Raw genomic sequence first — 18,588 nt, 5'->3', positions numbered from 1 at the left:
GGGATGGATCCCAGTTCGAATCCTGGCTCGTGTTACATGTCGAAGTGTCCTTGGGTAAGACACTGAACCCCCAATAAGCAGGTTAGCGCCTTACATGGCTGCAAGTCCGCTATTGGGAAATGTGGAGCACATTGTAAAGCGCTTTGGGAAGTCATTGACTTGAAAAGCGCTATATAAATCCAGATCATTTCATTTCAATAGTGACAATGATTTACACAGTGCATAGTCGTCAAAATAAGGAACAAAAGTGAAGTATAACAGTCGGAACAAAAAAGTGTCATTAAATGCAATCTCTTTTGCCAAACACTAATCATCAAAGGACGATTAAGATAATAAACTGACAAAAACAAATTTCAGAGATGGTTAATTGCTTGAATAACAGTAAAAAAAACGCCCTCAAACGCACACACACAATTTTTAGGACAATGAAAGAAAACAACATGATGATTCCCCAAAAGATGAATGGCAGAGATTTACACTTAAATCATTGAAGGACGATCGAGGTAATGACCAAACAAAAACTAGTTTTGGAGGTCTTTTTTATGATGTATGACAACAATTTTTTTTAGGATGATTGAATAATACGATTATTATTCTACATGAAAACGACAGTACATAAAATATTGACTGAGTTAGAAAACGATTATCCTTTAAATAACTCTTAAATCATTAAAGCATTTAAATCATGAACGGATAAAAACAATTTTTCTAGGTTTTTGTTTTTTTCATGCAAAAACGGTTATCTCTAAATTGCTTTTTTCAGGACTATGAAATAAACCCGATTTCTCGAAAAAATCCATTTCAGAAATGATTTTATATGAAGCAACAGTGCGTTTTAATATAGGCTAAATTAGAAAATGATCACTTTTTAAATAACTCGTAAATGATTAAGCGGTGTCTGAAACTCATGACAATAATTTACAGGACACCAGGGCAGACAACTCTGAAAAGTTGCCTGCCCCATTTTTCACAACTTGAAACACAATAAGACAACTCATCGCAAAAACAAAAACATTGTTGCAAAGTAATAAGGATTGATAATCAGAACAACACTTTAAAATTAAGTTTATTATAAATCTACTTATAACATTCATTGCATGTATGTGACATCACTGTTTTCCCTGATATGTACCTGTATTTACTCATCTTCATTCATGCAATTTTTGTGTTGCGTCGTCTGCTACAAGCCGCGTGAACTCTTCTTTCCACGATGCTTTTAACGTACATTTACGTTTTGTAGCGTCATAAATTTAGTTCGCTTCTTTTGAATCTCTCTTCTGGGGCTGAGGTTTTGGCTTGGTTCCTAAACACTTATCCATTTTTCTTGTGTTCTCTACGCGTCTAGTTTGGAAAATGATATGCAAATGCACGACTTGATAACGCTTGGGAAAATCCGGAAGCACCAAGTTACAATACAATTCAATATTGACAAGTTTTGAAAAAATATTACTTTTAAAAATACCTAATTGAAGGATGAATAAGATAATGAACAAACCAGAGTGATTTTACAAGGTTTATTTATTTATTTTAATCACTTGACAATGGCAGCAACATCCAGGTTTCATACGACCGCTTGAAATATTTGAAAATGGTTGAATTTTAATTTTTTTGTTTTCAAGGACCGCAAAGTGCTTGAATTTTGGGTGAATGTTTTCTCAATAAATCTGCTAAAAATATTATGCCGATACTGCTCTCTGGGTGCTTTCCTTTGCCATTTCATTTCTTCTTGTCTGGTGATTAACAGCAGCAGCTGGCATTAGTTTTTATGGCATTGTCCTATGAAACGTCATTGCCCCCTACAGGTTGCACCCAAGACGACAGGTGCATGTTACAACTACTACAACTAAACAGAGCACTTTGAAATGTGTATTAGTTTAAAACTTTTATATGAATTATGGATATTTATAACAGGTAATGCAAAAAAATAAAGGTAGCGTTTACCAGTGTTAAATTGTGATGGGAAGATCTTCCTGCAACTGAAAATATAAGATACTAACTATTACTATAATGCATTGTATTGATTATATTGTTCTATAGTTCTGCCATACTTAACATATTATGCAGAGGTCTGGGGCAATAATTACAAAAGTTCACTAAAGCCCCTTTTTATCCTCCAAAAACGTGCAATTAGAACCATACACAGGGTAGGATATCGAGATCATACTCATATTTTATTCCTGCAGTACAAATGATTAAAATGGGACGATTTAGTAAAATTTTTCACTGCACAACTGCTATTTAAGGTCAACAAAAACATAGTGCCAGAAAACATCCCAAAAGTATTTATTCGGAAAGAGGGAAATTATAACTTATGGGGTGTAGTAAATTCATAATCCCAAAGGTGAGAACCACCAGGAAAAGTATGTATGTGTCTGTGTGTGGAGTCAAACTTTGGAACAATTTACAAGACGAAATCAAACAATTTCCAACTATTCACTTGTTCAAATTTAATTACAAAAAAAAACATTACTGGCGGAATACAGAGATGAAGAAAATGGGGTATGAGTGATACGAGAGATTGGGAATACAACTGTGGTTAACTTTGTTGTTATTGTTGCTATTGTTATATCATAACTGTTATTATTAATATCATTACTATTGTTCTTATCATTGTTGTATTTAATAGGGAAGATGAAGGGGTAGGTAATATAAGCACCCCTTTTCGAACATATTATGTCACATTATTTTGAGTTTTTTCTGTTTTTATTTTAATGTTCAAAGTAAAGTTTTCATTCATACTTATAACTATCATTTTTACCTATTTAACACCTATATGGGGAGAGATTTCTCAGTTATTTTCGCAATTTACTCAATATTTCAAAAGCATGTGTCTTAATGCATGCACAGGCAAGATTTACAATTGCATATTCAAGCCGCAGATATATTTGCGGCGCTGCAAAATACATGAGTCGAACCGGATTTTATTGGATAAATTGTGAAATATGCTTTGAAACGTCCTTGAAAAGTGCTTGAATTTTGATGGACCATCTCAAAAATCGTATCATCGAACAAAGTCCGGTTTTGAGTATTACTCCGAGGCGGTATGCATTCCAAGTGTACGGTTGCCTTGACAACCGTCTCCCAGATGCGGCCATCACCATGGGGATGGTGCTGCTGAACGAGGCCGCCACCTCCAAGGGTGATGTCGGGAAGAGACGAAGTAAGTAAAAGATTACTTTTTACTATTCTTTTTAATAGATGCGGTTGCACTCGCTAGCTCATGTGTAGCAAGGCTAAAAATTGGAACATCGGAATTATAATGTCATTAACTTCGCTCGCATTTATGTCCTCGGTAATATTTGCCGATTGTTCCAAATGGGGGGATAAAAATCAATGTTCTCCAGCGACCGCGACATTCTTTTGTGAGCCAATTGTTCCCCGCTTTTTTTTTTCCTCCCTAGCGAGTAGATTTAGTGCACACGTTTTCAAGCACTCTGAGTCGCGCTTAATGTCTTTGGAGACGCTACTTGTCTTATGTGCTCACAAGCGTGTCTTGATGTGTCTTTCTTACTCCGAGTTGCATTTGTGGGCGCGGGGATGAGGATCATGATGGTACTTAGTGTTGAGATGTGCTGAGAATTTTCCATCCTCCCCGAGTCTGACATAAATAACATCCGTCCATCCATTATCTGCAAGGCTTGTCCTCAGTAGGGTCGCGGGGGTGCCGGAGCCCATCCCAGCTATCTTCGGGCAGTGGACAGGGGACACACTGAATCGGCTGCCATCTAGTCGTAGGGCACACAGGGACAGACGATTAACCTTACATGCATGATTTTGGAATGTGGGAGGAAACCGGAGTGCCCGGAGGAAACCCACGCAAGCACGGGGAGAACATGCAAACTCCACACAGGAGGTTCGAGATCATGACCTCAGAACTCTGCCGCACACGCGCTAACCACCGCGCTGCCGTGCTGCCCACATAAATAACACAGATTTCATTTGATTTGATTTTAGTTGTAGCTCTAAAAAGCAATCGGCAAGTATTATTATTATCCATCAATCCATCCATCCATTGTCTGCACCGCTTATCCTCAGTAGGGTTGCGGGGGTGCTGGAGCCCATCCCAGCTATCTTCGGGCAGTGGGCAGGGGACACCCTGAACTGGTTGCCAGCCAATCGCAGGACACACAGGGACAGACAACTCACTCGCTCATTCACACCTAGGGACAATTTGCTCCGGACGATTAACCTGACATGCATGTTTTTGGAATGTGGGAGGAAACCGGAGTGCCCGGAGGAAACCCATGCAGGCATGGGGAGAACATGCAAACTCCACACAGGAGTTTCGATCTCATGACCTCAGAACTGTGCCGCACACGCGCTAACCACTGCCCCGCCGTGCTGCCCAATTCTGTACCATCCATCCATCCCAGCTATTTTCGGGCAGTGGGCGGGGAACACCCTGAACTGGTTGCCAGCCAATCGCAGGGCACACAGGGACAGACAACCATTCACTCACTCATTTACACATAAGGACACTTTGGACACGCATGTTTTTGGAATATGGGAGGAAACCGGAGTGCCCGGAGGAAACCACGCAAGCACGGGGAGAACATGCAAACTTCGCACAGGAAGGTTGGTAGCTGGATTTGAACCCATGACCTTAGAACTGTGCCGCACACGCGCTAACCGCCGTGCTGCCCTGTATTATTATTATTATTATAATTTTTATAGTAAACATTGCGCAATTAGTCCTGTGTATCAATAGCCTAAGGAATATTTATTTGTTTCCATTCATTTGTAGATGTTTTATGTATCTATTTTTATTTACTTCTACTTGGTAGGTATTTATTTTATGCTATATATTTATTTTATGTGTTTATCTCTATTTTTTATGTCTTTATCATTTTTTTTTTTTTTTTTTTTTTTTTTTTAAATCAATTTTGTCAAGAACCAGAAAAGGATCAGGACCCAAACACGTGATGTTTTCACAGAAGCCTTTTATTTTACGGGAAATGGGGAGTCATGCACGTTAGGCAGCGGTCTGGCGTGGAAAGACGGGAAGCCAGAGACCGACGAGATTGATTCCAATTGCCGGAGTTGATATCGGAAAGATGGGATCGATACCGGACAGGACGGGACAGACAGGATAGATAATGAATCGCCATATCAAAAATAAACAGGAGAAACTAGACGGGAACAAAAACTGGAGAAAATAATAATCAGGACAAAATTAGACGGAAACCGAATTTAAACAGGACAAAATGAACGGGAACAATACCGGACAGGAAATACCAACAGGAACAGACCGAGTCGAAAACCACGTCTTGCAGGGCAGAAGTTCGTTGACGGGCTGACAATGGAAGCATGACAGGGCTGGGTTTAAATAGCAGGGAAGCCAATCTGTTAACAAGCCGCAGATGGCGCCATGGCAACCGTGTCACGATTTATATATTTTATTTATTTATATTTGAAATATTCATCTCATTATGTTTTTCTATTCTTCATCCATTTTATTCCTTTCTATTGTACGCAAATAGATATGCATTTCACGTATTTCTTTTAATGTGTGTGTGGGGGGAGGGGTATATATAATATAGATGTATAATTATAACTTGTTTTTATATGTATTTTGTATGTATCAGTTTTATGTAGGCAGCAAGGCGGCGCAGTGGTTAGCGCATGTGCGGCACAGTTCTGATGTCATGAGATCAAACCTCCTGTGTGAAGTTTGCATGTTCTCCCCGTGTTTGCGTGGGTTTCCTCAGGGCGCTCCGGTTTCCTCCAACATTCCAAAAAACATGCATGTCAGGTTAATTGGCCGGTCCAAATTGTCCTTAGGTGTGAATGAGCGAGTGAGTTGTCTGTCTCTTTAGTGCCCTGCGATTGGCTGGCAACCAGTTCAGGGTGTCCCCTGCCCACTGCCCGAAGATAGCTGGAATGGGCTCCAGCACCCCCACGACCCTACTGAGGATAAGCGGTGCAGATAATGGATGGATGGATGCTTTTGAATAATGTATTTCATATATTTGTATATTCATTTGTATTTATGCAGTTATTTTGATCAAGTCAAGCTATGTTTATGCCCTGCAACTGGCTGGCAACCAGTTCAGGGTGTCCCCTGCCCACTGCCCGAAGATGACCCCCGCGAGCCTACAGAGGATAAGCGGTGCAAAGAATGGATGGATGAAGTTATGTTTCTTTGTTTGGCCCTTAATCACAAAGAGTCTCAAAGGGCTGCACAGACCACAGATTATTGCAAAGCAGAGACTATTATGACACCATCCCCTGATCTAAAACCTACATGAGGGCAAGGATAAACTCAAAAACCTCAACATGAGGAAAATTATTTGATTTCCTTTTTTTTTTGAACGATTACATCGATTTTTTTGCCCCAATGCTTTTAGAGACACGGCAAGAACAAAGGAAAACTGCAATGAATCGGCTTTTCATAAAGTCCTATTTTCTTCTTAAATATGTATGTAAAATTACGTGTGTCATAGAAGGAAACCTAAGGAGGGATAAACGCAATCGTGGAACTCAAAATTTGACTGTGACGATAAATTATTCACAAGTAAATGAAAATTCTTGATTTCTATGCAAATAAATGTAAGCAGAGATTTCACTCCAAAGGCGTTCTAGAACCCTCCAAAAATGTCTCGTCTATCTGACATTAAAAATACAGTAATCCCTCGGTTATCGCGGTTAATGGGGACCAAGACCACCCGCGAAAACTGGAAATCCGCCAAGTAGCGGAAACGTATACAGGTATACAGTAGTGAATCGCTGGCATGATGGCAAGGAGTTATTGGGTGATCTATCCAGAACTCTTCACACTGGAACTGAACGTACCAAAACATGACCCACAAGTGTAGCCATGTCTTACATCATCAATTTACATGAAATAGGACTGCGGCGAAACCACTACCAACAGTATGATTGTATTAACCGCTCTCAACCACATGCAGCCATCGCATCTTATATCGCTTGTTAACACTACCGGTTACATATTGAAAATAATAACAGTGAAAATGTGATATTTGATGAGTGTTTGTGAAGCGTTTTGGGAAAAAACAGTTAAAAAAATGGTCTGTGTTCATTTTAATGAAAGTGAAAGAGCTACCTTCTGACAATAACAACATACTTTAGCTAGCGGCATCGAACGGCTTTTACAACAAATACACGAAACCACACACAATTAGCCGTGTTTAGGTAGTACAAACCACCGCTCGCTTTTGGTATAATAAAGTCAAACTTGAGATGAAATGTGACAGAAGAGAATATACTTACGTCACGTCGCCGAGTCCCTCCTCGATAAAATGAGCGCCACATAAGAAGGGGGTGAGGTGGGAGGAGTTAAAGGAGGGGGGGTGAGCGAAGCGGTAACTCACCATGACTAAGCATTGTGTCAGGGCCTCCCCCTCCCCTTCACAATAAGAGTGTCCACACCGTGTCCTCAGTTGACATAAGCTCGCGCTCAATGGCGTCAAGTCAATAAATGCTTTTATTGAGAAGGTAAGGTATAATTTTTTTAGACCCGCGAAGCTCTGAACCCGCAAAAGTGGAACCACGAACTAGCGAGGTTCCACTATACTTTAATTCATAAAAAACTACAGAAATAAAAACCGTCTTCATCAAGTTGGATAAAGTCTTCCACATCATTTATAACCACAAGCTGTGCAGCAACAAACAAGATCCTGCTGTGGCATCTTTTCATCTCTATTGTGCAGGACTTCCTTATATTCATCTTCTTAATAAGATGCTTGAAAAATATTTGCCCGCGCCATTCTTAATTAACGTAACTAACGAGCGGGTGTCTGGATTCGTGCGAGATAGCCGCCGCTATCCATTTGCGTTTGCCTACTCCTTTAATCAACCGTTAACAAATAAAGCAAATATGTATTTATAAGGCGCTGCCGATTAGAATCTGCTGGGGAAAAGTATATTATTGGTTATGCTTCAACGCTATAGTGTTGCTTTAAAGATGAGCTAGCCAGCACGCATTTTTTTTATTCACGTAAACTGCGCACACAAACATAGGATAATGCGAAGAAGTGTTAGAAAAAGGAAGGGTTTGATCCGATATGAGCCAATCAACAGATATTGGATATACCCCAGTCTACATGGATATACAGTGGAAGAAGAAGAAGAAGAAGAATATACCTTTATTGTCATTGTTACAAATGGGCTAACATATTGTGACAACGAAATTGGGCATGACACTCCAGTTTTACACATTCATAGTGAGGTATGAGCAAGAAGATAAAGGAACAGAGAAGATAATGTTATAAGACAAGGGGGATAAGGCTATAGTTATAATTTACATGGTATTTACACAAGAAATGTCGGCATGTGGGATGTTACATACAGGGTTGTCGTGATAACGTTGGTATCGTAACGGTTGTGCAATATTGCATTTGGTGCAAAGTCATCATAGTGCAAAAATAGTCAGCATGAAACAGGAAATGGTCAGACATTGTGCAATTTGAGCATTAAACGTAGTGCAGTCGACATGTGCAAGAGCAAGACATGAGTAACATTATATTCGTATGAGGTAGTGTTGGCACGAGTTTTAAGTTTTTTTTTTTTTTTTTTTTTTTTTTTTTTTGTGCGGTGTCTGTTTGAGCAGTGAACAAACAAACCTCAGTTCTCGACCATAATCCGTTCCAGAACCCTGTTTGAGAACCGATTTGTTCAATCACCGAATTCATTTTTCCCATTAAAAATAATGTAAATCGTTTTAATCTGTTCCAACACCCTGAATGTTTACCATGAATGTTTAACGTAAACATGAAGCTAACCCAGGCTAATCGTACGTTCGCGTTATCGTAATCTTCCGTACGAAAGATTATGCTAACATGAACGTGTAAAAATAAAAAATCAGGTCACTTACAAGTCATTTAGCACCACAAGTGGCTAGCGCTTCATTGGAAAGGTGGCTCCGTTGCAACACCCTGAATTTTGGGCTTCGTTCCAACGCCCTGAATGTTCAACGTAATCATAGAGCTAACCCAGGCTAATCGTACGTTCGCGTTATCGTAATCTTCCGTACGAAAGATTACGCTAACACGAACGTGTAAAAAAAAAAAAGATAAAGAAAAGAATTATGAATAGGATTTCTTACCTTTGTGGTGGTCAGCAGAAGGCGCATGCTGTATTCCCTAGCAAGAACGGAAACTCGAGCACCTCTTTCATATTTAGCTATTATGTCTTTCTTAATGGCAATAGTTGTACGAACAACAAGTGCGCACGTGATAACAGTTGGTCATGAGGGATGGGGGCGATCTACACTCGTACGCCGGCGACTTTAATCAGACTATACTTCCCAAATTCATTCAATTTGTGGACTGTGCAACCAGGGGGAAAAAAACACTGGACCGTATGTACGTAACATCAAACATCTAGTTGGATCCGGCCATCTCTGTCTGTCCCTCACCCCCTCATACACCCCCCTCCGGAGGAAAAAAAAGCCTTTGCAACAAGGACAGTACAAACATCTTCTTTGTACCTTTATCCCTTTGTTTTCTTTGTCCTCACTGTAAAATGTGGACCTGGAGTGCCACGTCCAATTTCGTTGTCACAATATATTCAACCCTTGTTATAACAATGACAATAAAGGTATATTCTATTCTATTCTAAACAGCTTTAATTTTGGCTCCCTTAAATGTTCCTTAATGGTGCGGAAAGCAATTGTTTTTCTTATCCAATCACTTTCTCTCCTTTTTTTTTCTTTTTAAATATTTTTTTCCCTGGGAAGGAGTGAGGGAGCGATAACTGAGGCGCAAAGCAGTGAGGGGTCTCTGTATTTGATTTTAATACATCATTTTCTGACTTCCTTCGTAAAGTTAAACATCCTTGTGTAAATTCAAACTTCCTTGGTAAATACCGAGGCGGCCGAGAAAATGTAATTGGCATTTTATCTTAATGACTGTAAAAACAATCTTGAATCTTGCATCCGATATTTGCATTCCAGATTCCACTCGTGCTTTTCTATTAAAATTTGATGGTAAAATTAAATAAGAGCACACATTTAATGCTATTAAAAATGGTTGCAAAAACATCTCATCTCATCTCATTAGCCGTACCGCTTATCCTCAGTAGGGTCGCGGGGGGGCTGGAGCCCATCCCAGCAATCATCGGGCAGTGGGCAGGGGACACCCTGAACTGGTTGCCAGCCAATCGCAGGGCACACAGGGACAGACAACTCATTCGCTCATTCACACCTAGGGACAATTTGGACCGGCCAATTCACCTGAAATGCATGTCTTTGGAATGTGGGAGGAAACTGGAGTGCCCGGAGGAAACCCACGCAAGCACGGGGAGAACATACAAACTCCGCACAGAAAGTCTGGAGCTGGATTTGAACCCACGACAGGTTCCCATGACATGAACTGTGCCGCACAAGCGCTAACCACTGCACCGCCGTGCTGCCCGGTTGCAAAAACATGCAGAAAAAAAACTTTTTCAATGTATTATTATCATTTTGACATTTTGTTTTTGGTGTCTTTTTTCTCGAAGTCTTTTGAACGTGTATGTCTTATTCCTTTGCAGTTATCTGCTTGGTGGGCCTAGGACTGGTGGTGTTTTTCTTCAGCTTCCTGCTTTCCATTTTTAGGTCCAAATATCACGGGTACCCTTACAGGTATTTACCCTCAACTTTTTATTTTGGGGAACAGTTTTTTTGGGGATGCACGATAATGGACAAATATGACGTCAGTTATCAGTCTGATGGAAAAAAATACCCGATAATATTCAATCAGCGGGTATTACTTGTTAGAGAGTATGTTTTAATATTTTTTAAAAGTATTTGCACAGCTTGGTCGTGTCTCCTCTTTACCTCTTCATAATGTGTTCCAAGGCGTCGAGAGTTCCAAGAACATCTAACGTGAAAGCATAACACATTAATAACTAAATCGATTTAAAGATTTTCATGTCCTTAGTTTGTGTAGAAGAAATAGCACAACTTGGTCGTTTCTCCTCACTACTTTTTCAGAACGTGCATGAGTCATCAAGAGCTCCTAGAAATGCTAACGTGAAAGCCTCAACAATTATTTCTTAGATTAGAAGCACTAATGTTCCTCTTCAGAATGTATAGTCGCTCAACTTGGTTGTGTATCCTCTATACCTCTACGTAAATTGTAGGAAACATTGAGGGCTCTTGGAGTAGCTAACGAGAAATTGTTGACAATTAAATTAAGTTCCACACAATTTATGTTTCTTGATAAAATAAATGTTTTCATTTTCTCTAAAAGTAGCAGCTCAACTTGGTCGTGTCTCCTTTCCAACTCTTCAGTATGTGCTTTAGGTATCGAAAGTTCTAAAAACAACTGACTTGAAAGAATAAACAGTTGATAGCTATAATGATTTAAAAAAAAAACAATGTTCCTCATTTTAATGTATTTTGATTTTCTATAGAAGTACATCACAACTTGGTCCTGTCTCCTCTCTACCTCTTCATTGTATGCCTGAAGCATCCATAATTCTAATAGCAACGAAATAGATCTAAAGCTTTTATGTTCTTCATTGGAATATGTAGATGTAGTAGCACAACTTGGTCGTGCCTCCTCATACTTTTTCAGAATGTGCATGAGGTTTTGAGAGCTCTTAGAACTCCTGAAGGTGAAAGCCTAAACAAATAAGAACTGAATGAATCAGAAGCGTTAATGTTCCTTGTTAAAATGTGTAGAAGCATTTTATAAAGAAGCAGTAGCACAAGTTGGTCGTGTCTCCTCTCTACATCTTCGTAAAGTGCATGAAGCATCGACAGCTTAAGGAATAACTAACGTGAAAGCATAAATAGCTAGATTCTTATAATTGATGTTTCTCCTTAGAACATATTAACATTTTCTTTAGAAGTAGTAGCACAACTTGGTTGTGTCTCATCTCAACCTCTTCGTAAAGTGCGCGAGGCATCGAGAGCTCTTGTCGAAGCAAACGAAAAAGCATTAACAGATAAATGCTAATTAGGTGCAATAAATTTACTCAAGTTCCTCATTAAAAAATATATTTTATTCTATAAAAGTAGTAGCTCAAATTGGTCATATCACCTCTCTACCTCTTCAATATGTGCGTGAGGTATCGAGAGTTCTAAGAACACCTAACTTAAAAGCATAAACAATCATTAGCGAAGTAGATTCTGAGAATCGATGTTCCTCATTATAGTCTATTATGATTTTCTATAGAAGTAATAGCACGACTTGGTTGTGTCTCATCTGGACCTCTTCTTAAAGTGCGCGAGGCATCGAGAGCTCTTGTCGAAGCTAACGAAAAAGCATTAACAGATAAAAGCTAATTAGGTTCGACGAATTTACTGCGTGTTCCTCTTTAAAATATATATTTTATTCTCTATAAAAGTAGTACCTCAACTTGGTCGTATCTCCTCTCTACCTCTTCAATATCTGCTTGAGGTATCGAGAGTTCTTAGAACAACTGACTAAAAAGCATAAACAATTATTAGCGAAGTAGATTCTGAGAATCGATGTTCCTCATTATAGTCTGTTTTGATTTTCTATAGAAGTAACAGCACAACTTGGTCGTGTATCCTCTATCTCTTCAAAATGTGCGCGAGGCACAGGAGCGCTCGGCTATAATCAGTTGTGATTGTATGGGCTTCTTAGTAGTAGAAATAATTAGGTTTTGCTAGGTTTTTTTTTTTTAAATATAGTACTGTATTAGTTAAAAAAATACTGCTGGTGGTCTCGAGAGGATACAAAAGTTACTGCGCTTCTCTAGTTATTAAGACAAAAAAACCACAGTTTGGGTCTTGGAAATAAAGGCAAACGTGATTTCCTCAACAGATAAATAAGAGTCCTCTTTCCCTACAAAGTTTCTGTCTGTAACATCCAATCTGACTGTTTTGTTTTTTGGTCTTATAACCTCCCTTGTCTTTCAGTTTCCTCATTAAGTGAAAAGAAGACCAATAGGTCAGAAGTCGTCCCAAACAAGTCGACACTCGAGGAGGAGACTGAAGAAGACTTGCTTTTCAAACTGTGTGCTACGTTTTTATGTTATTTAAATCACAATCACTGGAATGTAGTTTATGATATTTTCATGTATGTTGTTTTTCGGCCCCTCGTTACAGCATTTTCCCCACTATACAACCAAATATCTCGTCGGCGATATTATCCTGTGTTTTTTGTAATATGTTTATCTGCTATGGGTACAATAACCGGGAATTATGCTAAGGGGAAATGTTCCCTGTAATTTTCCTTACGGGTCTGAGCGTTCACACAAAATCGGTGAGCAACGCTTGAAACAACAGTGAGCAACCATAATCCCAAGTGTGGCAACTAAATCATTATCAAACATGTCCAAAACTTGACATCACGTTACATTTTGCTGAGTTTCCGGCAATGCAAAACATTTTTTCACTTTTGAATGAATTGACTCATGTACTATTGAAAATGTCGTTTTTTCTTACAATTCTTTCACAAGATATTTCCTGATATTTTTTGTCGCATAATATTACAATTTTGGGGGCTTATTGAGTCGGTTGTAAGATACAGAACTGTACTTAATCACATTTTTTAGTGGAAGTACAATGTTGGCAACAAGATTCACTTGATATCATTGGAAATGATTCGAATGCAACACAAACTTTTTCTTTTTTTCCGTGTTTTTTTCTACTTTTTTTTAAATTCTTTTAAAAAAAATCTCATTGTGTTTATTTTTTACGAGCTGTTACTTTTTTCTTTTTGTTCTCTATTTACTTTTTTCCTACATTTCTTTCTTTTCTTTTTTTCTGTCTTTTTTCTAAAATGTTCCTTCTTTTTTTCTCCTCCTTTTCCTTCTTTTTTCCTCAGCTTTTCACTACTTTTTCATTTTGGTATTTTTTTTCTTTTTTGTTCTATTCCCCCCTTCCTTTAAGTCATTTTGTGCATCAGTTTACATAATATTTGGTCATGTTGGGATGAAAGAAGCAAAAACAACCCGAAGAGCCGTTTAGGACCTGAAAGAGCCGGTTCCTTTTAGTGAGCCGAGCCAAAAAAGCCGGTTCTCGACAAACTACTAACTTTACTCAACTTTGTTCTACTTCGACTCGACTTCAAAATACCGCATTTAGGACACAACGTCAGGGGAACCCGTGTATTTTTACCTTCATGCACTGTAACTTTGACTTAAGTCGCTTCTTAATCAGTCATTTTGAGCCCTGATTTTTGTGCGCTGGCTCGATTTCCTTGTGCGCTGAGAATGTGCGAGCAGTGTGCAATTGCGCACGCGCGCAGCTTAGAGGGTACACTGCTAAAGGGAGAAGCAAAAACATGATAACCATGGAAACGATGCTTATCAAGAAATACGAAGAAGGCAGAAGCGCTGTTACACTTGCTAAGGAATATGGCTGTAACCAATCCAATTGGAAATAATTATTAAGAATAAGGAAGCGATTAAAGATGCAAAGCTTTTTTTTATGTCACCGAAAACAAAAATACAAAATTTAAGCATTGCGGTATTCATGCATATGAGAGTTTTGTCTCTAAAATAGTCTGCTATTGGTCGATGTCATATAAAATGCTGGCTTGCTATTGGTTTGCGTCACTCATGAAAATATCAATGTGATGTTCGCTGAACTCCCTGTCACAATGCCCTCTTTACCCTTGTTCAGTTAAAAAAAATGACAAAATAAAATGATTTTTAAAAACATTTTGGATTTTAAGTGTTGGATGCATTATTGAGTGTTTTGTAGTACTATTGAGCACTGTAATGATAAGTTTTATATCTATTATCGACTCCCCCTGCCGTCCACCCGCTACTCCACCGTACCAGCTGAAGTCACGTCACACCAAAGGTAAATCCTTTTACATTTTAAATTCTTGTTTTTGAATCATTTACACGTATACTGTATTACATATATGATACTACAGGAAAGCCCGGAATACGACTTCCCTACCTTAAGACGCTTTGACTTTACAGTTTGGAATATAATGGTTTTGGGGCCCTGGTTACGGCATTTTCACCACTATACACGTGATTAACAAATTATTTTGCACCCCTGAAAATGTAACAAATCAATCTTTATAGTTTTTGTGCGAGTGTCAAGTTCCGTCTCTAAAATGCTGGTCTGCTATTGGTCAAAGTTATACAAGATGCTGCTCTGCTATAGTTTTGCCTCACAACCCTTGTGAAAAGGTCTATATACTATTGACTGAACCCTCCACAATGCTCCCTTTCTCTCTTTTTGTTTAGTTCAAAGTCAAATAAATTAATGAATGGATTATTAGGTGTTTTGTACAGTACTAATCAGCATCCATGTTTTCATGCCTGACGTCTTCTCCCATCGACATCCACCCGCTACTCTACTGTACCAGCTCGCCACGTCACGCCAAAGGTAAATAGAATTGTATTTTTCCTTCATAATCATAATGTACAAAAAATTTAAAATAATTTTGAATAATTAGCCAATAAATATCATAGCAGGTGTTTATTTTTCGATTTTTAGTTTTCTTCACTTTGCAAAATGTTGAAGTAAGTTGTTTCAATTACACTATAAAAGTCGGTGGATTAAACAATGTCACTTTTTTATCTGTTTTTTTTATTTTAGTATTTTGTATTTTGCAAACTTAAAAGATCAAATCAAAAAGGTAACGTTAATTTAAATAATTGTCCGATTAATTATATGTCGGGGATTTTTCATAGTCATTTTTCTTCATTTTGTAAACTTAAAATTTTGAAATTTAAAATAAAGATTGTATTAACTACCTAGCCGATTAGTTAAATGTCAGTTTGTTTGTTTACTGTGAATTCTTCTTTTTATAATCTTAAAATGTGAAATTATTTCAAATATTTGGCCAATTAATTTAATGTGTTGTTTCGTATATATATACATATATATTGTAAACCTAATCCTTATTTCTAAGGTAAAATTACACGTAATAATAAAATTTAAATGAGATGGTTTGACTTTTCATATTTTTTTAGTAATTTTTATTTTATAATCTAAAATGGTAAAATAAAAAAGATTTTAAAAAGTAAATAATTGGCTTGTTAATTGAATTTCAGGTTTTTAATTTTAACATTCTTTATTTTGCCATTTTAAGTCAGATCAAAAGGTAAATTTCTATTCAATAATTGTCTGATAAATTAAATGTGTTTTTCCTTATCTTTGATTTCAGTATTCTACGTATCGCTAACTTAAAAAGTGAAAGAGGTAAAATCATTTTAAATAACTGGCCGATTGGTTAAATGTTAGGCTTTATATTTATTTTTAATATTCTTGATATTATACACCTAAAAGGGAAAATTATATTAGATAATGCCATGGCTTTATAATTTTTGATTTCCTTTCATTTACCAAAACAAAACAAAAACATAGTGCCAGAAAGCATCCATAAATTATTCACTCGGAAAGAGGGAAATTATAATTTAAGGGGCTAATCCCAAAGATGAGAACCACCAGGAAAAGTATGTGCGTGTCTGTGTGTGGAGTCAAACTTTGGAACAATTTACAAGACGAGATCAAACGATTTCCAACTATTCACTTGTTCAAATTTAAATACAAAAAAACATTACTGGCGGAATACAGAGATGAAGAAAATAGGTGAGACGAGAGATTGTGGTTAACTTTGTTGTTATTGTTGCTATTGTTATATCATAACTGTTATTATTAATATTATTACTATTGCAGTGTTCATTTGACCTGTGAAAAGTGATGGGTCCCGGGGACTCGCATGCTCAAAAATCTATGGGTCCCAACGGAGATCTATGGCTCCCGAAAATTGAGTGTGCTCCATGCCCTTACAAACTGTCGCATTTTCCCTTACAAAATACAAAAAACATGTTTATTCATGTCGTTTAAAATGTTATATTGTACATGTGTTTCCTTATCATATATATTGTTAATGAACATTTTGTTGCGAGACACTGAGTTGCTCGACATGAATGAGGTTTATCATCAAAAATAGTTCAAAAATGAAGTCGCTTGGACCTTCACTGTAGAAGGAAAAAATACATGCAAATAGAATGAAGTAGAATCATACATTTTCTTATTCAAATTATGAATTCATTTTCTGGATTCAATTATTGTTGGTAATATACTGATTAAAAGGGATCACCACAAACCTGTCTTTTTTTCATTTTCTCCTTTTTCTCTTAAATTCTTTATACAACATAATCATTCGTAATGTAATGCATCAAAGCAAGTGAGCCGAAAAAGCCGGTTCTCTAAAAAGAGACGGACTTCCTTTTACTACACAACTCGGACTCGTTTGACTTGATTGATTTGCCGTTTGGTGATAGTCGGGGACAAAAAAAGATAGTGAGCCAGGACAGGAGAGCAGACATGGTCAGGATCAAATCAGGTCATAGCCGGAGACAAACGGGACAGGCGGGGGTCAGGGTCGAAAAAGGCTTGCCTAGTATACACTGAGGTTTGAGGACGGACAGGACTGGGTAGAAATACTGATCCTGAGCCAATCGGAACCCGCGGCAATTGGCACCAAATGAGCGGGCACAGCTGAGTCACATCAGTAATCATGACATGGTTAAATTATTGTTGGTAATATACTGATGAAAGGGATAACCCCAGACCTGTCTTTTTTTTTCATTTTCTCCTTTTATACTTCCTTTTTTTCTTAACTTCTTTATACAACATCATAATGCATCAAAGCAAGTGAGCCGTTTGAGAGCCGGCTCTCTTGAATGAGTTGAGCCGAAAAAGCCGCTTCTCTAAAAAGAAACGGACTTTCACTACACAACTCGAACTGGAGATCGGCGTGCAGACGAAAACTCGAACCGCGAGACCGAAACAACAATGGCGGATCTGCCTGACGAAAAGTTTGGAGTGCGGTAAATCTTTGTTAAAAAAAAATGATAATGACAATTTGGTGTCAAAAAAGTTGCGTCCCGGGGACGCACGTTGATTGGACACGATGCGTCCCCAGGAAAAATAATGCGTCTAGGACGCAGGGACGCGGGCAAACCAGAACACTCCTATTGTTGTTATTATCATTGGTGTATTTAATAGGGAAGATGAAGGGGTTAGGGAATATAAGCATCTACTTCTTACTACCCTTTTTCGAACATATTATGTCACATTATTTTGTTTTTGTTATGCTTTTATTTTAATGTTCGAATCAAGTTTTCTTTCATTCATTCATTCCTAAAAGGTAAAACGCTTTCAAATACTTGTCTGAATAATTAAATGTCATCTTTGTTTATATTTCCTTTATTTTGACTCCCATCAGTTGAGCCCTAATAGAAACAAGTGCAATTAAACGAGTAGTCATTATTTCCTGTTATTATCACAGCGCTCCATGATTCGTTTTATTCCCGCAGTCTCCGATGGCGACACCCCAAAAAAAAACTCGGAAATAAATTGTTCCAGCCTGTCAGAAATCGAATTTGCCACGCGCATACGAATGTTTGCGAGTGGATTTAATTTACTTTTAAGTGACTAAAAGACCCTTGAGACACATGCAGGGGGGCCAAAAATTGCATGAATTATCTGTCTTGCGCAGTGCTCGCTGAAATATTGAGTGGGCCGCTAAGCGCAGAAATGGTTTATATAACTTGTTGTGAGTGGGCAAGAATAACATTGGTGTGGAAAATGGAGTATTTTTTTGTACTAGGGATGCATCATCAGTATTGTGATTTAGTTCAGGAAATGCTAACTACTAAATATAGATAGATAGATACTTTATGAATCCCCGTAGG

General features: G+C 38.0%; 1 protein-coding gene across 1 annotated transcript in view; it reads left to right on the top strand.

Annotated features, from left to right (window-relative positions):
• Positions 1-14,578, top strand: part of LOC148360620 (dolichyl-diphosphooligosaccharide--protein glycosyltransferase subunit TUSC3) — a 97,835-nt gene extending 83,257 nt beyond the window's left edge. Inside the window, exons 8-10 of the mRNA XM_088341490.1 lie at positions 3,086-3,160; positions 10,492-10,582; positions 12,833-14,578. Of these exons, the coding sequence (XP_088197616.1) occupies positions 3,086-3,160; positions 10,492-10,582; positions 12,833-12,848 (182 nt within the window). The 3' untranslated portion in view covers positions 12,849-14,578. The remainder of the gene's footprint in view (positions 1-3,085; positions 3,161-10,491; positions 10,583-12,832) is intronic.
• The last annotated feature ends 4,010 nt before the right edge of the window (positions 14,579-18,588 follow it).

Source organism: Urocampus carinirostris, chromosome 8, assembly GCF_059441175.1.
Source record: "Urocampus carinirostris isolate Australia breed hairy pipefish chromosome 8, RoL_Ucar_1.0, whole genome shotgun sequence".
Classification (NCBI taxonomy): domain Eukaryota; kingdom Metazoa; phylum Chordata; class Actinopteri; order Syngnathiformes; family Syngnathidae; genus Urocampus; species Urocampus carinirostris.
The sequence above is the reverse complement of the archived record's forward strand: the minus strand, read 5'-3'. Positions and strand labels throughout refer to the sequence as shown.